The sequence below is a fragment of the Semicossyphus pulcher genome, unplaced genomic scaffold (genome assembly GCF_022749685.1).
Source record: "Semicossyphus pulcher isolate SPU_LCO1_2020_fin unplaced genomic scaffold, fSemPul1.0.p SCAF_10, whole genome shotgun sequence".
Taxonomy (NCBI): domain Eukaryota; kingdom Metazoa; phylum Chordata; class Actinopteri; order Labriformes; family Labridae; genus Semicossyphus; species Semicossyphus pulcher.
Genome location: NW_027211604.1, coordinates 14,504,983 through 14,532,484, shown reverse-complemented (window position 1 = coordinate 14,532,484; position 27,502 = coordinate 14,504,983). Strand labels below are relative to the sequence as shown.

The 27,502-nt window shown below is 43.4% G+C and overlaps 1 protein-coding gene across 1 annotated transcript in view; it reads left to right on the top strand.

Annotated features, from left to right (window-relative positions):
* Nucleotides 1-27,502, top strand: part of fryb (furry homolog b (Drosophila)) — a 43,925-nt gene that overhangs the window by 13,476 nt on the left and 2,947 nt on the right. The window contains exons 11-65 of the mRNA XM_069672152.1: nucleotides 779-880; nucleotides 1,369-1,472; nucleotides 1,710-1,818; nucleotides 2,463-2,549; nucleotides 3,775-3,946; nucleotides 4,035-4,167; nucleotides 4,502-4,609; nucleotides 4,934-5,060; nucleotides 5,451-5,564; nucleotides 5,843-6,007; nucleotides 6,249-6,335; nucleotides 6,431-6,690; nucleotides 6,806-6,995; nucleotides 8,238-8,362; nucleotides 9,120-9,177; nucleotides 9,586-9,677; nucleotides 9,915-10,087; nucleotides 10,237-10,397; nucleotides 10,512-10,622; nucleotides 10,844-10,998; nucleotides 11,277-11,376; nucleotides 11,463-11,634; nucleotides 12,184-12,440; nucleotides 12,529-12,675; nucleotides 12,798-12,966; nucleotides 13,080-13,170; nucleotides 13,284-13,357; nucleotides 15,302-15,452; nucleotides 15,768-15,871; nucleotides 17,384-17,475; nucleotides 17,608-17,701; nucleotides 17,819-18,038; nucleotides 18,239-18,360; nucleotides 18,605-18,792; nucleotides 18,911-19,005; nucleotides 19,119-19,317; nucleotides 19,408-19,629; nucleotides 19,791-19,989; nucleotides 20,072-20,169; nucleotides 20,273-20,443; nucleotides 20,596-20,736; nucleotides 20,829-21,014; nucleotides 21,138-21,302; nucleotides 21,577-21,651; nucleotides 21,902-22,072; nucleotides 22,282-22,290; nucleotides 22,691-22,885; nucleotides 23,025-23,162; nucleotides 23,237-23,451; nucleotides 23,948-24,152; nucleotides 24,244-24,393; nucleotides 24,526-24,624; nucleotides 24,717-24,800; nucleotides 25,374-25,484; nucleotides 27,224-27,459. Of these exons, the coding sequence (XP_069528253.1) occupies nucleotides 779-880; nucleotides 1,369-1,472; nucleotides 1,710-1,818; nucleotides 2,463-2,549; nucleotides 3,775-3,946; nucleotides 4,035-4,167; nucleotides 4,502-4,609; nucleotides 4,934-5,060; nucleotides 5,451-5,564; nucleotides 5,843-6,007; nucleotides 6,249-6,335; nucleotides 6,431-6,690; nucleotides 6,806-6,995; nucleotides 8,238-8,362; nucleotides 9,120-9,177; nucleotides 9,586-9,677; nucleotides 9,915-10,087; nucleotides 10,237-10,397; nucleotides 10,512-10,622; nucleotides 10,844-10,998; nucleotides 11,277-11,376; nucleotides 11,463-11,634; nucleotides 12,184-12,440; nucleotides 12,529-12,675; nucleotides 12,798-12,966; nucleotides 13,080-13,170; nucleotides 13,284-13,357; nucleotides 15,302-15,452; nucleotides 15,768-15,871; nucleotides 17,384-17,475; nucleotides 17,608-17,701; nucleotides 17,819-18,038; nucleotides 18,239-18,360; nucleotides 18,605-18,792; nucleotides 18,911-19,005; nucleotides 19,119-19,317; nucleotides 19,408-19,629; nucleotides 19,791-19,989; nucleotides 20,072-20,169; nucleotides 20,273-20,443; nucleotides 20,596-20,736; nucleotides 20,829-21,014; nucleotides 21,138-21,302; nucleotides 21,577-21,651; nucleotides 21,902-22,072; nucleotides 22,282-22,290; nucleotides 22,691-22,885; nucleotides 23,025-23,162; nucleotides 23,237-23,451; nucleotides 23,948-24,152; nucleotides 24,244-24,393; nucleotides 24,526-24,624; nucleotides 24,717-24,800; nucleotides 25,374-25,484; nucleotides 27,224-27,459 (7,778 nt within the window). The remainder of the gene's footprint in view (nucleotides 1-778; nucleotides 881-1,368; nucleotides 1,473-1,709; nucleotides 1,819-2,462; nucleotides 2,550-3,774; nucleotides 3,947-4,034; nucleotides 4,168-4,501; nucleotides 4,610-4,933; nucleotides 5,061-5,450; nucleotides 5,565-5,842; nucleotides 6,008-6,248; nucleotides 6,336-6,430; nucleotides 6,691-6,805; nucleotides 6,996-8,237; nucleotides 8,363-9,119; nucleotides 9,178-9,585; nucleotides 9,678-9,914; nucleotides 10,088-10,236; nucleotides 10,398-10,511; nucleotides 10,623-10,843; nucleotides 10,999-11,276; nucleotides 11,377-11,462; nucleotides 11,635-12,183; nucleotides 12,441-12,528; nucleotides 12,676-12,797; nucleotides 12,967-13,079; nucleotides 13,171-13,283; nucleotides 13,358-15,301; nucleotides 15,453-15,767; nucleotides 15,872-17,383; nucleotides 17,476-17,607; nucleotides 17,702-17,818; nucleotides 18,039-18,238; nucleotides 18,361-18,604; nucleotides 18,793-18,910; nucleotides 19,006-19,118; nucleotides 19,318-19,407; nucleotides 19,630-19,790; nucleotides 19,990-20,071; nucleotides 20,170-20,272; nucleotides 20,444-20,595; nucleotides 20,737-20,828; nucleotides 21,015-21,137; nucleotides 21,303-21,576; nucleotides 21,652-21,901; nucleotides 22,073-22,281; nucleotides 22,291-22,690; nucleotides 22,886-23,024; nucleotides 23,163-23,236; nucleotides 23,452-23,947; nucleotides 24,153-24,243; nucleotides 24,394-24,525; nucleotides 24,625-24,716; nucleotides 24,801-25,373; nucleotides 25,485-27,223; nucleotides 27,460-27,502) is intronic.

Below are 27,502 nucleotides of genomic sequence, written 5' to 3'. Positions count from 1 at the left end.
ACACACACTGTCTGACTTTTCACTTTTCGCACATGAACATTGCGCAGGCATGCGCACAAACAAACAAACAATAGCCTGCCGTGTCAGAGACAGATATGACCGGAATGGCAGAAATGTGGTGTGTTTCCTTAATTGTTATTCCGAGCGCCTGAGAGACACTGACATGGGAGATAACAAACACCCACCTTGATAAGGAGTGACAGGTAAACGATGCGCTCCTCAAAGCTTAAGTTCATGACAAGGGTGTAACTGGACCCACAGCGGTCTTTAGCGAGGCATTCATGTCAAAGAATGATCTGTATGCAGACTTACCAGGAGATTGAACAGACCAGACACCAAGTTCACATTCCTGTGTGTGAACTTTATAATGTAGTGGTCTCGTCTATAAACTTGTAACTGTTTTGTCCATGCTTCAGGCAAGAGAAAGCATACAGATAGAAGTGTGTTGTTTTGTTATATAGGCTCAATTCCAGAGAGGGGGACGAAGCTAATTGAGAAAATAAGGGATTTTTTTTAAGGCCTGAAATATGTGAACATGATTGAGAAAAATGTTTAATCTAAAAATAAATGAAATGTCTCCTAAATGAGATTTGAGCTTGAAATGAATGATTCCCAGACCTTTTGTTGACTGAGCTCATTAAGAGATTATGCGTCCAAAGACAATTTGGATTGCTAATATTCCATTTACAGTCAATGAGTGTTGAACTTGGATACTTCACTGCCTATCATCTGAAATGCCAGCTACAAATGTGTCCCATCTGTCGTCTCTCCCCAACAGGCTCTGTATCCTCTGGTGACCTGCCTGCTGTGTGTCAGTCAGAAGCAGTTCTTCCTCAGCCGCTGGCACATTTTCCTCAACAACTGCCTCTCAAATCTCAAGGTCAGCCCTTCTTTCCGTAGCATGCATGTGCAAAAATAACCATCGCAGGGGTAATATGTACTGATCGCAAACAGTTTTACACTCTCAAACAAAGAGTCTGTGCAATAAATGTCTGCCCATAGGGTACAAGTTTGTGACAAACAGTAAATGCACACAACAGTGAACGTCACCCTTGAGCTGCTGCCATGCTATAAAAACATCCATCAGTATGCGTTGCCTTCAGGGAAACACAGCAGGTTTAGTGATTGACGGAGGCTCATTTAGACTTTAGTACAAGTTAGATTCATGATCACGCTGTTAATGCTGAGAAAGCAGAGTGTGTAGCACGCGCAGTACATTCTCACGTGTCCGTACAGAGTACAGTATGTTAGCAATGTCTGTCAGGGTACTATCAAATGTCTCTGTTTGTCCTTATAGTTGAGAGGAAATCGTGTTTTATTTTTGTACCTGGTGAAAGATAATAAATGTGTGCATGTTTATGAATGCAGAATAAAGACCCCAAGATGGCACGTGTGGCTCTGGAATCACTCTACCGCCTGCTGTGGGTCTACATGATCCGCATCAAGTGCGAGAGCAACACGGGGACACAGAGGTAACAACCACATGTAGATATTACTTATTGCTTTTGTTTCAGCTTCTTCTATTGTAAAGTCATACCTCTCCTTCAAAATACAAGCCAGTTTTAAACTCAGTAAAAAGCCCTCGTGCAGAGCAGAGGTTGTCACTTTTTTGATATTATTTGTTTTTGTTGTGTCTTGAAATTCACGTGATATTTTAAAGTATCAGGATAAATTAAACTTGTGCCTCTTTTCCCCCTCTTCTTCCCCAGTCGTCTGACGTCCATCACATCCACTCTGTTTCCCAAAGGGAGTCGTAGCGTCGTGCCCAGAGACATGCCTCTTAACATTTTTGTCAAGATTATCCAGTTTATTGCACAGGTGTGTGTGTGACGCGTTTATGTACAAACTCACATGAAGTCTTAGATGAAGAAACTCTTCTGCTGAAGGTCAAAGCACATGAGAAGTGAAGCTGGGTTTGTTGTGTTTTCTGTGGAGCCAACAATCTGACATTTTCCAGGATTGATTCTGTTTTTCTTCACCATCGCCAAGAGACTCAAACACGGGTTAATCCAAACAGTATTTTCGACAGAGTTTCAGAAACAGGTCAAAGGCAAAAAATTTCAGTACCTGCCCCCACATGTGCTCTAATAACGCAGGATTACCAAGGATCAAATCTTTTTTATATTTCACCAGAATCCATTATCAATATTAAAAATAGTCATTTAATGGCTTTTGCCGCTCGCTGAAACATCCTCAAGGTGCTTGCACTCATTGATGCTGCTGTAACAAAGCACCATTTATGACATACTGTATATTAAAGATACATAAGTCTTTTTATCTCTGTACATTCATATGCCCTCACATCTTTTGTTTGATCTTTAAGCATGTGTTGTTGCTCTATACAGTCAGTTATGTAATAACAAATGTCCCATCTGTGCACCATCAGTGACATAACGCAGATGCACTTAGCCTCACACCACATTAACTCTCCTGTAACACCGGTGTGTTTGTCCTCTGTTCAGGAGAGACTGGATTTCGCCATGAAGGAGATCATATTTGACCTGCTGAGCGTCGGGAAACCTGCCAAAGCCTTCAGTCTCAACCCAGAGGTAAAGAGACCTGACACAGACACTCAATCACACAGTCGCACACACATCAACCGCGCGTCCCCCGGGCCACGTCACCAGGACCAGCATTCCTTCTTTTATTTGTAGTTTCAGTTTATCAGGTGGAAGGTGAAGAACAATATGCTCGCTGTTGGAGCTCTGACATGAAATGCGTCACCACAATGACTAAGCAACCCGGGGGCTGATCATATACATTGTGATTACAGGATTCTATTCATAACAACAGAAACAAGTCATTGAAGTTACCGCAGCCTAAAGGGGAACTCCAGTGATTTCACACATCAAAGTCTGTTTACAGATCTTAGGTAGGACTGCTGCATATGGGACATTTTTTATTCGGCCTTTCGTGGCTCCAGGTTGAACTTTGTGAAATTTAAAATGTGACTCGAGGATTACAACATGTAGGCTGCTTCTCATCTCTGCACGAGACTAGCAAATCGAGACTACATTAGCTCATGCCAGCGTAACAGAGCCATATCTCCTGCCGAACTCTTGGCCGTCAAGCTGCATTGTGGGTAATGTAGGCACCAGGCTTCCACAAGGAAGAATAGTAAAGACGGTATCTCTGGCTCAGCTAAAGACATTTTATAAACTCACAAATGGGTTCAGCACGATTTGGATAATTCTAAAATATTAACAGCTTATCGTTTTTTCGTCTTTTAAACTTTATTGCTTTCTCTCTTTCTTTTTCTTCCCTTTGTGAATAGAACAACGCCAAAGTTACCGGACTTCTTTCGACGGATTTATATGATACAGTTAGTCCTCCGGATTGCGTGATTAGAGCCGAATCCCTAGCAACGCTCTGTTCTTCATAGCAATGGTCTATTAGCTAGAATAGCAGACCTCTGCCGTAATTAACCAATCAGAATCAAGTACTTAACACAGCTGCGTAACAATGTTCTATATATAAACCTATAATCGTATGTATGTTCTAGTAAATTGCAGATATTGTATGATCACTTCTAATCAGTAAAGCTAACCTCTTCTTGAGTACCACTTGATTATTGTATACGTTTTAGGGATAATCATCACAAATAAACATTTATATCCAGCAATAAAGATTCAGTTAGGTCATATTCAATTGTTTTCTTCAAAGTGTAAACCTTTCCTGTGTGTTTACTCAATCACTGCCACAAATTTAACATTGCTCCTGATAAGCAGACTCTCTGGCATATAGTGAGGATGCTGTGCTTTGTCTGTGTTCCAGCGTATGAACATAGGTCTGCGGGCGTTCCTGGTGATAGCGGACGCTCTGCAACAGAAGGACGGAGAGCCTCCTATGCCCAACACAGGAGCCACTCTGCCCTCTGGAAACTCGTTAAAGAAGAAGAAAACTTATCTCAGCAAGACGCTCACTGAAGAGGAAGCCAAACTAATAGGTCTGTGTGTGTCTGGAGAGGTGGTCCAGCCCGTATAGTGTGAATGTAGTCTCTAACTCTGTTTAATGTCTCTTTCTGTTCTCCACAGGCATGTCACTGTACTACTCCCAGGTGCGAAAGTCTCTGGACAACATCCTGAGGCACTTGGACAAGGAGGTCGGACGTTGTATGATGCTCACCAGCGTCCAGATGCTCAACAAAGAACCAGAGGACATGATCACGTAAGTTTTTCACATACCAATTTCACATACCATAATATATCTCCCATCAGGCACAACATAGTTGTTGCAAAGAGTTAACAGGATATTTATTGCCCAGCCTCTACATAATCAATGAAGGGCTGCCAAGTCTTATGCAATTTCTCAATGAAACCTCGTAAAGTAAAGCAGAGTTACCAGTTCAGTGTGTTGCAGAACAAATTTGATTCGCATATAAGAATTCCGTGTGCTGAAAGGGTCACTGTCCTCCCCCAGTGCCCCAAAGAACTACCTCTATTTAATAGTGAATTTTCACTGCCTTCAGCGTGCCTAACATCCCACCTTTTACATTTGACAGGGGTGAAAGGAAGCCTAAAATCGACCTGTTCAGGACGTGTGTGGCAGCCATTCCTCGTATCCTTCCTGATGCCATGTCCAAACCCGAGCTCATTGACCTGCTCTCACGGTGAGTTGAAGACCATTATTTCGAAGTAATTTGTGTTGGAGCCCGCATAAAGAGATTTATTTTTTTGTAAGTGAGGTCACACAACTATATCCATTCATTTGTTCACTATAGGGGAGCTGGTTTAGCTCAGCTGGTAGGGCAGGTGCCCCGTATACAGAGGCTATAGTCCTCGACGCACTGATCCCGGTTCCTCTGGTGCATGTCATCCCCCACTCTCTCCTCCCAACATTCCCTGTCTCTCTTCAGCTGTCCTGTCCAATAAAGGCAAAAGCCAAAAAATACTCTTGCTCATTCAACTTTGTTCCTATGTCATGTTTCCCGCAGACTTACGGTGCACATGGACGACGAGCTTCGTCTCATTTCCCAGAACTCCCTGCAGAGCCTGTTGCTGGATTTCTCAGACTGGAGGGAAGACGTCCTGTTTGGTTACACACATTTCCTTTTGCGCGAGGTACGACTGAAAACGATTAAAGATTATATCCTGCATTTACAGTGGTTACACATCTTTAAATGTGGGTTAAGGCTATGTTTATTGTGCACTGTTGTGGTTAATAGGCTTGTTATCCTTTGGAGTCTTCATTGTTTTTTTACTGTTTGTCAACTGAACATGATAATTGGCATATTTATTTACATTATGTCATTAAAAATCATACATTATTACTGTATTTAACACAGTATAATAATGTATATGTAAGTAGTTTAAAATCAAAACTCATAAAACATTGCCCTTAGTCTTCTGTCACCTTGATTTAAGTTGACGCTCCAAAGTATTACTTACCCTGCCAAAATTAGCCTCCGTGCCACAGGAGGCCTATAAACGTCTCTCTCCAAATTATTCCAGGTCCAAGACACCCATCAGGGTCTGCAGGATGCGTCAGTGAAACTCCTCCTCCAGCTGCTCACACAGTGGAGGTTAGCTCTGCAGCTCCAGGGGAAGACGCGAGGTGGAGTTGAGGTTTGTACAGCGTCAAAATGTTTCCCCTTTTACACCAGTTATAATTTCACAATTCAGTGTATCCTTTTTTATTTTTCCACACTATGCCTGCAATGTGTCAGACATCACTGGTTGTTGTAATGTCCTTATGTTGGTCCAGTGAGATCTTGCCACTAAAATGAGAGGGATGAGCTGAAAGTGTGTTTGACTTATGGTTTAATTTCTGGTCAAACAAGCTAACAGCTGTAATTGTTGCTCCTTACTAACTCCCCTCCCTTTTTGTCCTCCTTCTCCATCAGTCCAGCCCCAGACTGCCAGAGCGCAGCCCTCACTGCTCAGTGCTCCATGCGGTGGAGGGCCTGGCTCTGCTGCTGCTCTGCTCGTGTCAGATCAGCACGAGGAAGCTGGCGGTCGGCGTGTTGAGAGAAATACGCTGCCTCTTCACTGCTCTGGGACATGCTGAGGTACAGTACAGGAAACTCCTATCTTCAGGAAACAAACAAAGCTTTTGTCTTTTATTTTAGGAGATAGATAAATATACAGTCCAAAGATTAAAATATCAACATGTATCAGGCAGCTGGTTAGAAGGAGAGCCGTCTGACTGTAGCTGTGATTAGATATGCAGCATATGCAGCCCGTGAATTCTCTCACATTGTATGACGCTGTTATAAAAATAGCTCATTCTATTACCGTCCTCCCCTCCAGGACGATGACAAACCCATGATAGAGGTCATGGACCAGCTGAGCCCAGCTGTAATGGACAGCTTTGTTCACGTGGCTGTCTCTGACTCAGTAAGTGTGTTCGTAACAGCAGCTACATTCATCTTCCAAATGACTTCCTTTACCGCTTTGTATCATTAATAATTGTCTCCCTCCCCCTCCGTCAGTCCACCCTGCCTCTCAACCACCACGTTGACCTCCAGTGGCTGGTGGAGTGGACGGCTCGACTTGTGAGCAGCTCCTACGACGTGAAGAGCCCCAGCCATGTCTGGATCTTCGCCCAGTGCATGAAGGACCCGTGGGTTCTCTGTCTGCACATCTTCTTGCGGCAGGAGCACCTGCCCAAACACTGCCCCACCGCCCTGGGATATGCCTGGCCTTACGTTTTCACACGGCTACAGCTGCTTCTGCCACTGGTTGACCCCAAGTACAAGAACCCTCATTAATTATATCTTAGCGTTAAACTTTTACGTTTCTCACAGACCACTATTTAAGATTAAAGTACCTGACCTCCTGCCTGTTCCCCTGTTGTCTTCCTGCAGCAGTCCAGTGAATGCTAAGAAGACCAGCACGGCAGGCTCCAGCGACAACTACATCTCTCTGTGGCGTAACTACCTGATACTGTGTCTGGGCGTGGCTAAGCCGAGCATCATGTCTCCCGGTCACCTCAGAGCTTCCACACCGGAGATCACTGCCACCACGCCCGATGGCAGCGTCACCTACGACAACAAGGTGAGTGCAAAACAAACAACAAATTTGGGAATCTTAACTGATTTACAGGTTATGACAGGCTTTGGAGTTGCCTGCATCTAAACTTTATAGTCATTATTAAATAGTCTGTTGACATTTTTTGATTCCCAAAACCCCAGGTGATGACTGAAAATGTCTTGTTTTGTTTAAACAGCGTTCCAAAATGAAAAAGTCCAATTCGTAGTAGTGCTGTCAAAATTGGCAAAAAATGACACTCGATTATTCCTTCTAAAAAACACAAAGGTTTGAACTATTCGAATATCTATTTTTGCGCAATATGTCCACAACAGGGCATACCAATACAACGGGAGACGAACTTATGTGCAAAGATATATTTGTTTAAACATAAACATGCCTTTTAAAAGATCATCATAGGCTTCCTACACCTTGCAAAGTAAACAATTAAAATAATTAAGTTACCGTAAGACAGACATTCAGCGCTCTGAACGAGCTGTGCTGTGACAGGTATATTTATATGTGTGACATGTATATTCATTAACATAAAAATTCAACATACCTATACCTGTCTGTCATGCTGGGAGAGAATCTCTCTCTCTCTTTCCGTCCAAGCTAGGATTTGAATCATTACCACACCGTTGTTGTTTTAGCTCGTTTCAGCTAGACTAAAGTTAATTATTGACGTATAAAGTAACGTGTGCTTTCAAAGCTATGTTTAAAGTATGCTCCTCAACCATGAGAGTGTGCGCGTGAGGACATACGAGAACACACGAGAGTTCACAGCTGCTGAAGTCTTTATTTTTTCACATTGTATATTAATGTTAAAAACCGAATATCCGTTTTTTGTTAGACTTCTGTGATGTATTCAACTGTAGGATATTCACTGACAGCCCTAATTTGTAATGATATAAACAGCAACAAGACCTCACATTAAAGAAGCTGGAAACACAGAATGATGGTATTTTTCATTGAAAAACTAATTTCACTAATCTCACTACTAATTTTCTTTAATCGACTTAGCGATGCATTGTTTTAATTTCAAGGGAAATACTTAATATTTAGTTTCTCTGACTCCAAGAGCTTTGCTTTTATTGTGAAGAATAACATTAAGATTTAGCTTTTAATGTCTTAGACTGTAAAAATCTGCTTTTTTTTCTTTTTTAAAATGGTTTAAAACTGGAAAAATAGCTCATTATTAATGATACTAAAGTTTATATTCTTACAAGACTTCCTGATCCATGTTTGTGTGTTTGTTTTGTCACTCAGGTGATCGGCACTCCCTCGGTAGCCTGGCTTTTAAAACAGCTCGTCCCGCTGATGAGGGCTGAGAGTTTGGAGATCACAGAGTCTCTGGTGCTGGGGTTCGGATGCACAAACGCTCTGGTCTTCAGGTACTTAAACATCAACACCGACACAAAACCAGACAAGGATTCAGTGCTGATAATTTGTCTATAACAAAAACACATTTCTGATTTGATGCTTAAGTGTTTATGAATAATTAAACTGCTGTTTGTTGTTGTCCTGTTGTTGTTTGGTGTGAGCTTTTACTTTTGCAGAGAATAACCTGTCACATTTAGATCAGAAAAGGGAACGGGTGATCCGCTAGACTTCTTCCTAATCTCTTACATAAGAAAGGCGTGATCAATCCGCCTCTTTACGCTGTCTTCCTCTTTCTAGTTATTCCCATCAGCCTTAGCATTCACTTCATAACTGAGATGAGCTGCATGCCGCTCTGACACTCAGGGAAGGAAAAAAAATACCTTTGTCACTGATGTAGAAGAGAATTCTCACAGGGACTGAGACAATCGCATATTTTCAATGGACAGACGATCCTTTGTGAAGGGGAGGTATTTCATTTGAAGAGATCATCTATTTTTAACCTGTAATGGTTTTTTTTTTACAAAAGGGCGCCCATTGTTATGAAAGAGATTAACGTCTCCACAGACAAATTCGTCTGACGTTACCCATGTCTGCGGATTAGTGGTTTTTAGGGCATTTGACATTTTGGTTGCACAAGATAGATATCTGATACAAACCCTTCTGTCTCCTTCGACCAGAACATCCTCCTTTACAAGGCGGGCAGATTTGATCAGTGTCGCTTAGGCAATCAAATGATTTATTTCCCTCTCTGATCCTGTGTGTTTGAAGGGAGCTGGTTGAAGAGCTCCATCCACTGATGAAGGAAGCACTGGAACGTAGGCCTGAGGTAACACACACAAACACAGACAGACAGAGAGAGAAACACACTGAATCAGATAAACTGTTTGATCCCAGACAGAACATTGCAAAACATACACCACCAGTCAAAAGTCTGTCCCATTCACTTGTATGAGAAAATGTGTCCAAACTTTTGACTGGTAGTGCATATGATATACATTATATATAATATATATACAGCTGTTAATGACTGTATATCTTTCATGTTATCTAAAGTGTATACTCATAGCTATTAGAGATGCTTTCCGTAAGTCAATTAATTATTAATGACAATAGAACATATTGATTATGTTAAGTCACTTTTCTTTCCGATACTAATTATCTCATTATAAATAAAATAACACACTAACATTTCCACCACTTTAGTTCCTAAACTGAAACCTGTGTGTGCTTTCAGAACAAGAAGCGCAGAGAGAGGAGGGATCTTCTCCGGCTGCAGCTGCTCCGGATCTTTGAACTGTTGGCTAACGCGGGAGTCATCAGCGACAGGTACCACCCACATTTATCCCCCGAGTGCCCTCCAGCTGTTTTGATATTGCGTTATGCAATGTGGCCTCATGTATCTTTTGTGCAATCGTTCTTGCTTTACTTTATTGCACTTGTCAATATGCAAATCTGTTTCACACTTTCTTCCTTCTGTAGCCTGCTGATGCACATGACGTTTTCTAACATCTAAGATGATTCTCTCTGATTACTTACATTATGTTACGATCTCCTCCGTTTTAGCACCAATGGGGCGCTGGAGCGCGACTCTCTGGCGCTGGGGGCTTTGTTCCTCGAGTATGTGGATCTGACCCGGATGCTTCTGGAGGCTGAGAATGAGAAGGAGCTGGACGTGCTTAAAGACATCAGAGCACATTTTAGCGGGATGGTGGCTAATCTCATCCAATGCGTTCCTGGTAAATAATGATTTTTTATTGATTATATATCATAATACATTTGTATTTTACTCTTCTGCAGCCATACCAGTTGGTAAAAATGCTCATAAATTAGCTTGTCTCCTATTTTGACCCTCCATGTCTCTCTCTCTCTCTCCCTCTGTGTCCAGTCCACCACAGGCGCTTCCTCTTCCCTCAGCAGTCTCTCAGACACCATCTCTTCATCCTCTTCAGCCAGTGGGCCGGACCCTTCAGTGTCATGTTCACTCCCCTCGATCGTTACAGCGACCGCAACCACCAGATCACTCGCTACCAATACTGCGCTCTCAAGGTACAAAACACCAACACTCCTACACCTCACTGCACAGCAAGAGTCACTGTGTCATGTATTACTATCTTCACATTCAACAGAAACTTAAGCATTATGTCAACTTTTGTCACCCAGGCCATGTCAGCAGTTCTATGTTGCGGTCCAGTGTTTGACAATGTGGGTCTCTCTACTGATGGCTATCTCTACAAATGGCTTGATAACATCTTGGCCTGTCACGACCTGCGGGTAGGTCAACCCCGGGGTCAACTTTTGCCTTTAACTTATTGAACAAAAACTTTCTATGTTGTTTTTCCTGAAAATATATCCTGGTGAATACACCTCATGACGTTTGAATAATTCTATCATGAACAAACATATTAAGAAATGTAAACACCTTAGCTTTTATAAGGAAATAATTATTGAAGTGTACGTTTTTCTGTCTACATAACATCATCTGTTTCCCCTAGGTGCACCGTCTGGGTTGTGAGGTCGTCATCCTGCTCTTAGAACTGAACCCAGACCAAATCAATCTGTTCAACTGGGCCGTGGACCGCTGCTTCACTGGATCTTACCAGCTAGCATCTGGCTGCTTCAAGGCCATCGCCACTGTCTGTGGTAACAGGTGAGGAATAATGCAATGGTTTCCTTATGTTAAAATCAAGACACTGAATGTCCACCAGCTTTTTAAGAGCTTGAAACTTGAATTTTTTATTATTGTACTTAAAAAGGATAAAAAACAACACAACAAAGGCCAGTTCCTCCCATCTTGGAGACATCACACTTCATCCACACATTGCATTGTGTATGATGTATGTACAGCTGAGCCTACATCCGTCTTGTTTACATATATTGTTTTCCTTGTAAGCAGCATCTAATGAGTCTTTCTCTTTACTTTGCCAGGAATTACCCATGTGACCTTGTGACCTTGCTCAACCTCGTGCTATTCAAGGCCTCAGACACCAGCAGGGAAATATATGAGATCTCCATGCAGCTGATGCAGGTACATACGGCGTACAGGAGAGAAGAACACAGTTAATTTATTGTAACCTAACAATGCACACTGAATGAAAAGTATAATGTCTGCAGGTGCTGGAGTCTAAGCTGTGTGCATACTCTAAGCGGATGGTGGAGCAGAAGCCTGGTAATATTTTGTACGGGACACACGGCCCTCTGCCCCCCCTGTACAGCGTCAACCTGTCTCAACTCTCCATCCAGCTGGCCAGCATGTACCCCGAGCTCACGCTGCCTCTTTTCTCAGGTACATTACAGTTTACAGTTATAAAGTTGTTAAGACTGAGTTGTTAAAGAGGGGGTATTATGCTGTTTCACATTTTAAGACATATATATAATGTTACAATGTTGGATGTCCAGACTAACCTGGGTGAAGTTTCAAATCTGTATGTAAAAGTATGTTGGAGTAATCCTCAGGCTTCTCAGCTCAGCCTGCAGGCTGCTGTGAACGCCAGGTTTCACACAGTTTTTTCTACACCTCACAAAGTGCAGCCTCAGCAGGCTTCTGAGAGCTGGCCAATCAGAAGACAGCGGCCTTGTAGGGGCGGGGTTTCTAAAAGGGACAGTGCTGCCCGAGTCGTTTCAGTCAGAGGCTGTATGAGGGCACATGAGTTTTTTTAACTGTAAATTATGCTAAGCTACTCCACAGGTATCACAGAGTGAAATATGAAGCTTGAAATTAGCATAAGACCCTCCCTTTAATGTGTTTTTGTTTCTGTTGTTAAACACCTTTAAATAATGCTCAGCTTTCTCAAGACAACCTTAATTCCCCTGACACTTTTTTCCCCCCGTGCAGAGGTAAGCCAGCGTTTCCCAACCACCCATCCTAACGGCAGACAGATCATGCTCTCCTACCTGCTACCCTGGCTTAGCAACATCGAGCTAGTGGACACAGGGCTCCTACCGCCTGCCTCAAGTCCCTGCACACCCGAGGAAGAGCCTCACGGTCAGGGGCAGGGCGTGGGTCTGTCTCCCAGTCTGAGAGGTAACGGCTGGGGCTCCCTGCAGGCTACTTCTCTCGTGCTCAACAACCTCATGTTCATGACTGCAAAGGTAGGAGGCCATGGTTTGTGAAGTTACTGTCCCTTCTCCTGGGAAATCTCCTGCTTTTTAACTGAATGTTTATTCTTTACATTATCAGTATGGTGACGAGGTTCCTGGCCAAGAGATTGAGAATGCCTGGAACGCTCTGGTCTCCAATGAGAGGTGGAGCAACAACTTGCGGATCACTCTGCAGTTCCTTATCAGCCTGTGTGGAGTCAGCAGTGATACAACACTGTTGCCTTATGTAAGTGTAGTCTGTACACAACCCACACTGCTCTACACTAAAATATCTCCAGATTTTCAAAGTGATTTATTGGTTAAATAATGTAAATAATTCTAAAATGTACATGTTTGTATCTCTTTTAGATCAAGAAGGTGGTGATCTACCTGTGTCGCAACAACACCATCCAGACGATGGAGGAGCTCCTGTTTGAGCTGCAGCAGACTGACCCGGTCAACCCTGTGGTCTTGCACTGCGACAACCCTCCCTTCTACCGCTTTGCCGCCAGCAACAAGGCCTCCACCTCACAGACAGGTCAGAGCAGGTGTTCCTAAATATTCTGCAATGTCAAATCATACAACACTGACTTTCACTGTTGGCTTTTTATGTTGTTGACAGTGCTGTATTTTTATGATGTTTATGTGTAGGCACCACCTCCAGCAGCAACACCGTGGTAGCAGGTCAGGACAATCTGCCAGACACAGATGAGAGCAAGCTGGTCAGAGAGAGTGAAGAGCGGTCAGTATTAACACAATGTATTAAAAGGTAGCTGAATATGCTCGGACTCATTCAAAGGTAAACAGTCTCTCAAATATGGAGATTTAACTTTGCGTGTCATGCTCTTGTCTCAGAAGGGCCAGAGCTCACAACAGACTGGAGTCTCGCTACAGCAACAGCTCCGGAGGCTCCTACGAGGACGAGAAGAGTAAGTTTGGTTCTCATGAGAATAAATGTATGATGTGTACTCGCACACGCACGCACGCAGCTTTCTGCGATTCAGAAAGCGCTCCAGGACAGAGATTCTTCATGTCAGTCTATAATGTTCTCCACTTAAATCTAAGCCCTATGCCAGTTGTCAACAATTCCCTCCATACAGACATAAATTTACAGACTGACAGTGGATTGTTTTTGTAGGGACTGTGCTCGATGAAATATTACCCATACAAACATAATCATACTGGTGTCATACTGGTGTTGCTTATGTTGTAGCTGTAAATCAAACATGTTATTTGGACATGAGCCAAGAGCCACCACTGTCCCCCATGACACAGATCCAGATTTAACCTCCACCACACTGATGGTATCCAGTCTATCTTTAGCAGGCGTCTGTGTTGGGAGGCTGTGAGTCTGATGCTGCCGTCCTCGTGACTAAGCAGAGCCGTAACCGGCCAAGGACCAGGCGGGGTCCGATTTTCAAACACTTATCTGGGGACACTTCACCGAGCCGTCGTTTCAAAACAATCAATCAATCAAACTTAATTTATATAGAGCCTTTCAAACAAACAAAATGCAATACAAAGTGCTTCACAATCAATGATAAAATGGATGTTGAGACTAATTAACACAAACGACATAAATACATTGAATTGAAAAAGACATTGATAAAGGCGGCGTGGTGGTGCAGTGGTTAGCGCTGTTACCTCACAGCTAGAAGATTACTAGTTCAAACCCCGGTTTGGACGAAGTGGACCTTTCTGTGTGGAGTTTGCATGTTCTCCATGTGCATTCATGGCTTACTTCCGATTACCACGGCTTCCTCCAACAGTCCAAAGACATGCTCGTCATTGGTGACTCTAAATTGCCCGTAGGTGTGAATGTGAGCGTGGAAGGTTGTCTGTCTGTGTGTCAGCCCTGTGATTTGACTGGTGATCAGCCTCTCCCCCAATGACAGCCGGAATTGGCTCCAGCGACCCTAAACAGAATAAGCAGTATAGATAATGGATGGATGGAAGACAACAAAAAAAGATGGGTAGTTAAGATAGTAAAAAGATGAGTAATTAAAAGATAATGCAACCATTAAAAGTAAATTAAATGCTTTAATAAAAGAGTTAAATGTTCATTAAATAATGTAAAATATATTCTAATGAAAATCATCAGAATGTTGTTTAACAAGTACAATAATATCTATAAGGATGATAATCAAGGTATGAAACATGACATAAAAACCAGAACGAATAGATGGGTTTTAGTTTAATTCTTAAAAATATAAAAATGTCATTATTTATTTAATAATTTTACATTGATCCAAAATGCTTATAATTAGACCTTAAATATGCTCATTTGCTTTCTTGACAAATGTACTGTACCTGAAGGCTGAATTTATTTGCTGCTGCTGCCACCAAGCTAACTTAGCTTAGCATAAAGACCAGAAACAGGGCAAACTCGCTTCTGTTTCTTTCTCTAAACAATGTAACAAAATCCACCTACCAGCACCTTTTGAGCTCAATAGTAACACATTTTATCTTGTTTGTTTAATCAGTTTGCTACGGGTAAAAAAAAAACCAGCCAGCCAGGTTATGTGCCCAACTATTTTTTGGTTGGACCAGTGATTAAGTATCAACTGTCTGCCTGGCGTCTGCTGGTCAAACAGTGATTGGTTGTTTTTACTCTGTTTTGACTCTTTGGTCTATGTGCGTATTAAACAGGTAGTTGTAAAACACCTGGAGTGTGTTAGAAATACCACATGTTTTAATGGTTTGTGAATGACCCGTGACACCAGCTGTTTGTCTCTGCTTTGCCTCTATGTTCCTGTATGAGTTTTCTTTTGTGCTTTACAATCAATGGTCATCAGTTCATAGAGAGCATGCCCTGTGGTAATAGTATGTATTCTTTAAGTATATTTTGTTCACTAAGTCTGATGTTTTCGTAGCTGACCCGCTCCCGCCGTATGCTGGTTGGCTGCTGGGTGTTCTGGAGACCAATCATCCTCAGCCGTTACCTATGCCTGTCAATGGAGGCTGCTGGGCTCCTCTGGTCGACTACCTCCCAGAAACCATCACACCTAGAGGACCGCTGCATAGGTACAGTATGCATACAAACACGGACACACACTGTACAGACAACCGTCTCTGAAATAACAGATCAACAGACTTGTTGGTAAAGTGTTGTTACTATCAGGGCACATATCAGCAGAGTCAGCAAAGCAAGGTACTCCCTCCCCCTCCCCCTTTTTGATTATTGTTTTCTTATTGTCCCTTTATACTGATCAACAAAAGATAATTGTGTTCAGAGCTGGATCTTTCACACTACATGTGATGAATGATGGTCAGCCTGTGGAAGTAGCAAGAATTGCTGATATTTTGTGCTCTCACTAATTCTAACGTGTTGTTCTTCAGGTGTAACATAGCAGTGATCTTCATGACTGAAATGGTGGTGGACCACAGCGTGAGAGAAGACTGGGCTTTACACCTGCCCCTGCTTCTACATGCCCTGTTCTTGGGTAGGTGAACACAACACACAGATTAAAACTCAACTTAAGTCGACCTTTGACTTGATTTAAGTCTTAGCTGATTGATACGGGAAAGATAAATGCCAAAGAAAAGCATAATTTAAAGAAAATAAAGAATAAAACCTTTCATATATAGACTAAGAGAAGTTCTCTAGCCAATCTTACTCTTAACAAACATGACGCGGACTTAAAAGAAGCTTGTACGAAAATCATCACACACTGCCCTTCCAAACAATTTGTTTACATACCAACACACAATAAGAACCTTGAGGTGTGTAGGTATTTTCTGTGACGTCCTTTAGGCTCATAGCATGACAGTGTGAGGTTTTATCTTCATCCCACACAGACGTGCATTTCAGGACAGACCGTCCTCATGTGTCAGCAGACACATTCCCCCAGGGCCCGAGTTTCTCACCAAGACAATGTTTTTTTAACATGTGGAGGCTTACCTACCCTGTCAGCTGAGAAGTAGTGTTATGTACCTGCATATTCTGCATACTAACACAATGGTGTTAATGATAATCTGTTATACAGTGTGCACAGTGTTGTTCTGTTTCTTGAATTCCTTGCTGTATTGGGAGAAACGTTTATTTATAGCAATGTACAGGCTGTACATAAGAAACAGGAGATGCTTGTTCCTGTTTGGGAGTTTTCATAGCAACCAGTGAAGCACAACAAGCCCCTGTACAAGTGGGCATTTTAGAAACTGTACACCCACATTTGTGGGCACAGCAGCTAGCAATATTTCAGCTCTTAATACATTACTTCCTTAGAAGCTGGTACATTTTAAAGGGCCAGTTCACTGATTTTCAACCTCAGTTCTATCATGCTATTATGGGGAGCTAATGCCATTATGGTAGGGAAAAAATGCAATTTGTCTCTGTGCCTTTGGAGGACGCTATCTGCTTCTCCAGTGGGCCATGGAAAACCTCTTTCAGATCATGCATTTTACGTAGCGTGGGAGCTTGCTAAACCACACTTCCTCAATCTAGGATGCCCGCCTCCGATGTCATGTCTGGTTCAAAATCGTCAGGTTTGAAATTTAGACTGCAGATCTGAAGATTCTTTAGACGATCCACCGGTTTATTTTCGTTGTATTTCGGATTCTGTACCGCTCTGAGCCATCGCCTGCTACGAAACGGTAGTATCTCACTCCAGCGTCTGCCGCTGGGCCGTTCCTTTCAGAGGGATGGGCGCAATGCACCCTGGGTTTTGTAGGAATGTAGCTGTTTGTACAACTTTCTCCACAGCTATGGTGCCAATTTCAAATATTATTGCTTCTATTGATTACAGAGAACACCAGCTTTGACTGAGAGTGACTTTTTCCAGGGCCGAACTGCTCCTTTAAGAATTAGAAATATTTAAGCCTAATCAAAATCTGTTATAACCAAATTAAAAATGTAAAAAAGGTACTGCATTATTTTGCAGTTTTATCCCTTCTTTCTATGTATCTGTACCCACCTGTATCCTGTTGTCTCACTGGATTTGTATTTTCTTTGTCAGGTCTTGACCACTACAGACCAGAGGTCTATGAACACAGCAAACGTCTCTTACTCCACCTCCTCATTGCCCTCTCCTGCAACAACAACTTCCAGGTCAGAGTGGGATCCTTATGCCTGTTGTTATTGTGCCATCTTAACCTGAATGAACACATTTCATTATATAATGGCATTGGAAAATTATTCAGTCAATATCAAATTCCTACTCCCTCCATGTTGTGTTTCCAGGTCATAGCGTCAGTTCTGATGCTGACGAGAGAGATCAGTGACAATAAAACCCTCACCATCAAGTCCAGCTACCACACAGAGTACCAGCAGTCACGTAAGTAGTGAAAACTCAACAGGCATGCACACATTTATTAAAAACAGTAAAAATATGATCAAGCCTATGGGGCAATGTATAATTAGCACACTTAAATCTAAAAACTTGTTCCCTTAGACGCACCTGACTTCCTGCGAGAGTGGCAGACGTCTCCAGTGGTTGACTCCGGCCTCAGCTCCACTTCAAACTCCTCCTCTGCCAGCCTGGGTGGCGGCAGCACTGCAGGCAGTGTTGGAAATTTGCCCCTTGTGACGCCCGATGACCTGGAGGACCTTGAAGATACGCCCAATGAGACAGACGAGAAGACGAACAAACTCATCGAGTTTCTCTCCACAAGGTACACACACACACACACACACACACCTCCCGTTATGTTTTATGCTATTGAAGGGGTAAAATGTCCAAGCCGGTGTGTTTGCGAAGTGTGTGCGGCACACTGTGTGCATGGTGCACATGTTTAAGTGCTTGTGTAACATGTATGTGGTGCTACTGGTGGTGGGTATACAGTGCCTGGAGTACTGTGTTGTCATTGCTCAGAGCGTTTGGGCCGCTGTGGGTGCACGAGGACATCACACCAAAGAACCCCAACTCAAAGAGCACGGAGCAGCTGTCCAACTTCCTGCGTCACGTCGTCTCTGTCTTCAAGGAGTCCAAGACGGGTGAGAAACAGCTCAGTTATTGCCAAATGGCATGCAGTGAATAACAGAAGTGTCGTATGTGTTTCTTCTCTGCCTTCTTCTCTGTTCTACCACGAGGCAATCCACCAGAACTAATGCAAAATACTACAAATCCACCAAAAAATCAAACCTCCACTAAAGGAGATATTACAGATTCATAAAAAAAAAACCTGCATGTGTGTTTGTGTTGACCTTAATGTGTTTTTGTACCCATCTGTTTCCACAGACTTCCACCTGGAGCAGCAGCTGAGCGATGTGGCTTTACAGACGGCTCTGTGCAGCTCCTCACGTCACTACGCGGGACGCTCTTTCCAGATCTTCAGAGCCCTCAAACAGCCAATCAACAACCACGCTGTCGCCGACCTGGTCTCGCGCCTCGTTGAGGTGGTGGGAGAACACGGAGACGAGGTGCAGGTGAGAACATGCAGAAGACTTAAAGATTACCACCTTTAACATCCCTTTTACTTGGCAGATTAGAATGCAATTTGGTGCTGATATGTGCTTTTTTAATTCAACGTGTGTGTGTGTTTAGGGCTACGTGATGGAGGTGCTGTTGACGCTGGAGTCAGTTGTGGTGAATCTTGCAGAATGTCTGAAAAACAGCGACCTTATGGCAGCTCTAACCAGGTGGGCCTTTGCTGTTTATGTGTGAAAAATCTGAATGTACCCAGACATAACAACGATTTGATCCAAGGACACCGTATAAAAGTGTATTCATTCTTAGTACGCTTGATTAACAGGACGTCCTCACCAGACTTTGTGACGAGTGACAAACTGATGAACAGGAAGAGCACAGGTCAGCTGAACTTCCCCGGTCCTGGATTTGTCGGTCTGTCGTCACAACGGCACCAGCGCTCCTACTCGGTCCCCAAGAAGTTTGGGGAATGCGGCCACCATGCGAGTGATCCTCCTCGCAGTGCAACTCTGGATCGCATACAGGCAAGAAAGGAAGACACCTTAATGCTAGCAGACTTGTTGAACCCAATACAACTCACTAATTCAATCTTATATGTAATGTTCAATCTACAGGCTTGCAACAGTCACGGCCTCGCCCGAACAGGAAGAACCCCCGGGTCCTGCACATCATCGACCAATCGTATTGATCCTAGCGTTCTATCTGATCCTGCTCACGTTTCCCACCCGTCATCAATACTGGCCACAGTGTTCTGGGTTGCAGTTTCACTCATGGAGTCCGACTTTGAGTTTGAATATCAGATGTCACTTCGGCTCGTTCACAAGTTGCTGTCTAAGGTAAACAAGATAGAACTCTCTGATCCTAGAGGGTACATTTTCAGCACTCCAGAAACATGAGCAACTGGCCAAAAAGTCACTTCAATTTGTCAGAAAGACTTTCAGGAAGACGCTAAATAAAACTTAGTTTCAGTTGAATCCAAAAATCTCTTTTTTCCCAGGTGCCCTTAGACCGAGCAGAGAACCGTGAACGCCTCGAGAAGCTGCAGGCTCAGCTGAGGTGGAGCGGGTTCTCTGGGATCCAGCAGCTTTTGTTGAAGGGTTTCACCTCCCAGGCCACGTCTGACCTCACCTTACAGCTCTTCTGCCAGCTCACGCCCGTCTCCCGCGTCCCTGTTGTCGACAGCTCGCAGTCTATCGGTAGGTACTCGGGATCTTTTTCATCTTATCTCATCCTTGTCTTCAGTGCATGGTGTTGAAGTTCAATCTCTCCTCTCTGCAGGTTTCCCTCTGAATGTGCTGTGTCTGCTGCCTCACCTGGTGCAGCACTTTGGCCACCCGAATCAGTTTTGTAAGGAGAGCGCTGAGAGGATCGCACAGGTACTGTGTGATTCTTTTTAAGAGTTTAGTCTAGTTTACACTTTAAGTTTATCAGCTGAAAAACAGCCTGCTTCCTCTCATGCTGTGTGTTTTCCTCTCTCAGGTGTGTTTGGTGGAGAAGCACACGAAGCTGTCCCATTTGGCCCATGTGATGAATCTCTACAAGTCACGCTCCTACACACGGGACCCGTTCTCCTGGGTCAGTGTGGTTTGCCGTTACCTCCATGAGGCTTTCTCTGACATCACCCTCAACATGGTCACCTATATGGCTGAGGTAATTGCTGATTTATATGCATTACATACCCTGTTTACAATAGTTTTGTTGAAAGTTCCCAGTGTTTGTGAAGTAAGGACAGCTAGTAAACAGTCCATTTCTGGGTTCATGTTGCCGTTCAGGCACTCACTCAATGTCTCTCTGTCTCTCAGCTGCTGGATAAGGGCCTTCCCAGCATGCAGCAGTCTCTCCTCCAGATAATCTACTGCCTGCTCAGCCACATGGACCTGACAGCTGTACAAGTCAAACAGTTTAACGCTGATGTCACAAAGACCATTGAGAAGTTTGTGCAGGTAACTGTCTGCCAGTGCTTTGTGTTAGTTTGAGACATAACATATGCACTTCTATTCAACTTATATTGTACACTCTGTTTGTGATTCAATAGACTGTTCACTGGAAGGATGCCTTAAACATCTTGAAACTGGTGGTGTCACGCTCCGCCAGCCTAGTTCATCCAGTGTACGGCCACTCGCAGGGTGACCTGTCCAACCTGGAGGTCAGCAGGGTGTGGGACGGGTCGTCCAAAGCCCTGCCTGGAAAAACACTGGACTTCACCTTTGACATCTCTGAGGTGAGGAAGCAACAACATACAATTGCCCTTATGTTCTTCCCACCATCCGCTCGCATTTTTTCAGCAGTTTTCTAGGAAAAGTAGGACTACATGTCCTAAATATAATCCCTGTTTGCTTTGCAGACTCCAGTGATTGGGCGTAGGTTTGACGAGCTCCAGGGTTCAGGAGGTAGAGAGGGGAAGGCCAGAGCCATGGCTGTAACCCGCAGTACTTCCTCCACCTCCTCTGGATCCAACTCCAACACCATCCTGGTGCCAGTCAGCTGGAGGCGACCACAGTCCTCTCAGGTATATTAACACCTTACCATTAAAGTAGCTGCATGTATGCATGTATACTTTAGAATATTCGTTGACAGCCCTAAATGGCACAAACCGAAACGCTGCCAAATTCTTATGTATGTAAATGCTTAATTCATGTCAGCTTACTGATTTGTTGATTATTGAATCTAAAGCAGTTGAAAATGTACAAGCCAAGAAACTGGAAGGAACAATCAGAAGTAATGAAACTTATGTTTGCTTTGATTAATTCTGTTATTTCTTGCTGTCTTTGTCCCATATGTAGAAAAGAACCAGAGAGAAGCTGGTGAACGTCTTGTCTCTATGTGGACAAGAAGTTGGACTCACCAAGAACCCATCTGTAAGCTACTCCTTGTCCCTTTCTTACAATACTCTACCTACACTTTAAGCTTGTTTACAGCCAACAGATGTGTAATAAAAAAATGAAGAAGTCACGTTTGGTTTGGGCAAATTGTGTAAAATGAACCCAGAAAGCTTTTTGTTTATAGCTGTTGAAAAGTCTTCCAACCTTGCTAGATATTTATGGAGAAAAAGTGCCTCTGTAGTTTGTAAGGAATTTTATGTAAGCTTCACCCCCTTTTTTGTTTCAGGTGATTTTCTCATCATGTGGCGACTTGGATATGATGGAGGTGCGGGAGAGTGGTGTGTCATCAGAGGAGGGCGGGACCAGAGAGGACACGCTGGACGACACGGCCAGCGAGCAGCAGTTCCGGGTCTTCAGAGACTTTGACTTCCTGGACGTGGAGCTGGAGGACGGAGAGGTAAGCTTCATATTTCACTGTATTTCAGTCACAAACACTTTGATATTAAAGTTTCTGTCTCTTTCCTCCCTTTCATCTTTAAATGTGCGTTTAATTTTCCGCCTGTCTTTCTGTAACTGCAATATATTTGAAATGTATTTCTCTGTCCCTCGTCCGTGTCTCTCTTTCTGTCTAACTCTGTGTCTCTCTCTCTTCCCCTCGCTGCCTAGGAGCTCCAGGTAAGGTCTCTCACACTGAGCACTTACATTGGCTTTTATCAGCGCTGTGGTGTTGCTGGCTCCTTTGTTTCCCCCTGAGAAAAACAAAGGATGATTGTGCTTCATTTTGCTCTCACAGCTTGGTTGCAGAACTACATTTCTGACTATATTGCTCTATTGAATAACGAAGTTAAACGATACTGCAAAGCGGGGAAAAAAGATGATCGTATTGAATGCAAACTGCCTTTCCAGCATATTTTCATGCCGTGAATAACAGTTCATTTTGCATCTTGTGCTTGTCGTCAGGCGCTCTCAGACAGCAGCTGCTTATTATCTTGAACGTTAACATGTAAATATTGTTCTCACTTCTACTATCGCCTCTGTCCTTGTCTGCCAATGCGTACGTGTGTGTGTTATCTAGGGCGAGACTGTCGATAACTTTAATTGGGGCGTGCGTCGGCGATCGCTGGACAGCACCGAGCTGGGCGACCTGCTGGAGGAGAGCCAGCACTCGGGCAGCACCCCCAGTCTGGGACACGAGGACCCCCACGACTCGGACGAGTCCTCAGAGGAAGAGGAGTCTTCAACAAGCCAGAGCCTCTCCCACTCTCAGCTTGTGCGTAACTGTTGGATCAATAACACATTAACGTCCACTGAAGCCTGAAAAATGTTATTGTCTGTTATTGTAACGACCCCCTTTGACAGCACAAGTCAATCAAATTTATGGATATTCCTGCTCTGCCTTCCTGTTCCAGACTAACCCTTCTCCATCAGAGGAAACCAATCACACTGATTCTCTGTCGACTTCTTACGACACATCCGCCGACCCACAGTCCTTCAACGCCACCACTCCGGGCCAGGGAGCGCTCCATGAAGACCTCAGAGGCCTACATGTGAGGAATAAACTTCTTTAACATACTTTTGAAACATTATCCTATAGGAAATATTCACATCTTTGTCTCCTCAGGGGAGGGTGTGTGGCGATGACGAGGACACTCAGGCTCAGGATGACGAGCTGTCACTGAGCACCAACGAGCTCCCTCAAGGCTCCGACGGCGGCGAGAGCTTCACCCTGGAGTTGCCGGGGCAGCCTCAGGATCAGGCGCTTAATCTTGACCATGGCCTCAACCCGGACTACTGCCAACCACCGTTGGACTTTCTAGATCCCAACTGTCTGCCCAGGTGAATGTGACAGAGAGGAGTGAAAGAAAAGGAAACAATATGGAAAAATGTGTCACTGGAACATTTAATCAATGATGGAACAAAGCTGCAGTCTGAACGCTTATTCTGTCGCTTATCCTGCTTATTCCATACATTGATCACGTAGGTTGCAAAACCTGCATGCTTTATATGTATTCTCCCTGTTAGACTGATTCATTGTGTGACTGTTGTTGACCTAGTTTGTGTTCATTTTCCACAAATTATTATTTGAAATATTAAAAAAATCCACTTTAAAATACCCATCAAACTTTGCCAATGACTTCTATGTGTGTAATTTTCTGCCCCTTGTAACCTGTACTACTTGTACCAGATCTAAATGCACAGGGGCAATCACATTACCCAGCTCATATAATCCCATGAGGTAGCCGTTCACTTGATTCTCATCTACTTTTTCATTAAGTTATCCAACCCTTTTATTTTCTGTGCCCCCGTTTCTTTTCCCTCTCCATGGCGACAGCTTACGTGATGATGTAGATGACTTGGAGGACCTTGGTTTTCCTCCTCCCCCTTCTCCATTTTTCTCCGCCATCTTGGCAGCCTTCCAGCCCACCGTGTGCGATGACGCTGAGGACGCGTGGCGATGTCACATCAACCAGCTCGTGACCGACTCGGACGGGTCGTGTGCCGTCCACACCTTTCAAGTCTTCTCATCGCTCTTCAAGGTAAATTTCAGGAAAGAATAGCTGAAATCTTAATCACATATAAATCACCATACTGTGTAAATAAACCTTCTGTTCTTTCTGTCTTCCTCAGAACATCCAGGGTAAATTCTGCCTCCTGACTACTGATGTCGCTACTTACCTCGGAGAGGGCTTAAGGGGCATCGGATCAAAGTTCCTCCGGTCCTCGCAGATGTTAACCACATGCTCGGACTGTCCAACGATCTACATTGATGCCGAAACGGTAAGTAAGACATAATGGCCATTGCGTCTTTTAAAGCGTGTTTGTTGGATGTTAACCTGCCAACAGAGGGAAAAGTGATTTGTGTTTAAGCGCGGATCTAATTTTCACCTCCCTGTGACTTCTTCTTTCCAGATCATGTCCTATGGTCTCCTTGAAAAGATGAAGTTCAGTGCGCTGGAGCTCCAGGAGTATCTGGACACCTACAACACCAAAGAGGATTCTGCAGTATCGGTAAATCCACCTCTACACATTATTGATAAATCTGGTTTTCTCATGCTGACATAGCAAACAAAACACCATTGTGTCGTCTTTTCATGTTTCAGTGGCTGAGAAACTGTAAGGACACATTTCCCAGGTGCCCCGGTGACAGTGTGGTTACCTGCCAACCCGGAGACTCGGAGGAGAAGGTACGGACGATTTCTCTGCGAGTTATTTCCTTCAATACGCCGTTACGAAGAGTTAAAACGCTGAACATACGGGTGACTTCTTCATCAGTGCTTTGCTTTTCTATCTCTCCTGGCTCTTCTGTCACACTCAAGTGTTTCTGCATGTTTGCAGCGTGTTCTCCGTTATGCCTTTCTGACTGTTTTTCCAGCAGGATTTGAAGTTAAAGTTTGACTAATTCTTTGTAGTTTGACTGTGAATAGACCTGGTTTACAATGTGCTGTGCATGTGTTTGATTGACGCTCTGTCTTCCTCTCACCTCACTCTGACGCCCTAACATGCTCTCTCGCTGTCTAGCAAATGGAGTCTCTTGCAGTAAGTTCTCTTACAAGTTTCCTCCCTTCACTGCCTCAGATTCTTAAACTGCTTAATTTACTCAACAGACTAGCTGTTATTATCTGTGTGTATCCCTTTTGCATGGGTGTATATACTGTAAGGGGTGTGTACTTTTGACAACGTGTCACTGTGTTTTTGTGCCTGTGTGTTCTCTGCTGATGATGAATCTGAACCCTGTTTCTTTGTTTAATGTCTTCTAGCAACTGGAGCTTTGTCAGAGGCTCTACAAGCTGCATTTCCAGCTTCTCCTACTCTTCCAGTCCTACTGCTCGCTCATTGGTCAAGTTCATGCCATCAGCTCTGTGCCCGAGGTGAGCCCAGTCATCATTTACAGTCTTTAACAGCAAGCTCTTTAATAGTCTTGTTTTTTCCTACATGAGAAGATAATGTGTAATAAGTAAGTCTGAGAGAGAGGAAAGGTGTAGGTGATCTTTTGTCAGAATCTTTAGTCAGCTGTGCACTAATCTGGTTGATTTTTACTTGACCTTCGGGTATCAAAAGATGCAGTATGTGTTCCATAATTATCAGCTGAATGTAAAAAGCTCAACAGATTTTTTTGTTTAATACTGATATTAGGGATTTTCTGATTCTAAATAGAGATAGACCGATATGTTTTTTTCAGGGCCAATACCGATACCGATTATTAGTAGTCAAGGAGGCCGATAACCGATATTTGGAGCCGATACTCATTTGCAGTAAAAGTGAAAATATTGGCGTCAAAACTTTGAATAATACAAACTTCAACACTTAACTTTGTTTAAATGCCTTTAAGCATATGTTTATTAAACAAACAAACAAAAAGCGCAGGGAGTTCCCAGGGTCAGCAGCATCTCTTATAAAGTTAACTGAAAATTTAAATAAATAAATAAATAGTTTTATAAAGTAAATAAAACAAAGTTTATTATTATTATTATTAAACAAAGATAATCGGCCCGGCCGATAATTGGTCTATCCCTAATTCTAAAGACTTCTTTTTAAATGCGTAACATTCACATTTTTAGAAGACGAGAATCCTCAAAATTAGATCATTTAAGAATTCTGACCAATACATTTAACTCAGTGGGACATTTTCCTAAAAAAAGAAACAGCCACCATACTGAAAAATGAAATGTCTGTGATATGCTGTGTTAAGCTGTGACATACTGTATGTGTGTGTGTGTAATATCAGGACTTGTTGCACGTGTACCAGTTTGGCCATGAATGTCAAACACAGACAGCAGGGCCAAACACTGTTGGGCTAAGCAAAATTATGACAGTGTTATATCATGTTAAATAGCAATCTTCACTATATGATAAATTATAAATTTTGGATTATAAAAAACTCGAAGCACAAAAAGAAAAGAAAAAGAAGACATTCTTTATTAATCGCCAAGGGGAAATTAAATTTTTTCATTAATGCTACACACACATAGGCCTGAAATACAGACATGGACAAACAGGACTCTATGGACATGCACTAATGGAGAGATGTCAGAGTGAGGGGGCTGCACATGGGCATGCGCCCCAAGCGGTTGGGGGATTCGGTCGGGACACCTTGACCCCAGGAAGGAGCTGGCACTTCTCCAGTTCCCAAGCCAAGTCCCTTCAGACTGAGCTACCGTCTAAAAACAAGCAACAAGCATTTAAACAAACATAGATAACCCCAAACAAGCATCCTACACAACTAAAACTTACCAAAAATACAATAGACTCAAAACCCACCTGTCAGATTACCCAACTCCCCTCAAAGCCAGTACATTTGCACACATCGCTTAAAGATAGATGCCAAGCAGAGACTGAGCTCTCCTGCAAACAAATTCAAATATCAGGTTTCCTTCTAGTGCCACACAAAACTGTGTCCTTGACACGCACACAGCTAAACCCACTTCACTTTCATTAGCTGCGTGTTCGACAGGCTACACAGTGTGTGCAGCCCAGAAAAAAAAGACTGACAAAGTAACAATCTGAGTATCTTGAGTATTGAATCAGATGATATATTCTTTCCTTTTGTGATGACTTCAAATACACACGCACACACTCAACTACTGTCTGTTTCCCTCCCACCTCATAGCTGCTGAACATGTCTCGAGAGCTCACTGATCTGAGGACGAGCCTCCAGGCGGCAGAGGCTGCCGTAGCCAGCGACCTGGAACACAAACTCCTGGCCCACACTCACGCACATGCCACCCAGGTGGCAGCCATGGTCGTGCCTAGCTTCCCCACCTCAGAGGCAGCCGTGCAGGCCATACTGGAGTGCCTTAAGAACCACGAGTTCACCAAAGCTGTGCGCTACATCCAGGAGTGCAGGTGAGTAACGACTCCATCTACAAAACAGCTACACTAGATAATG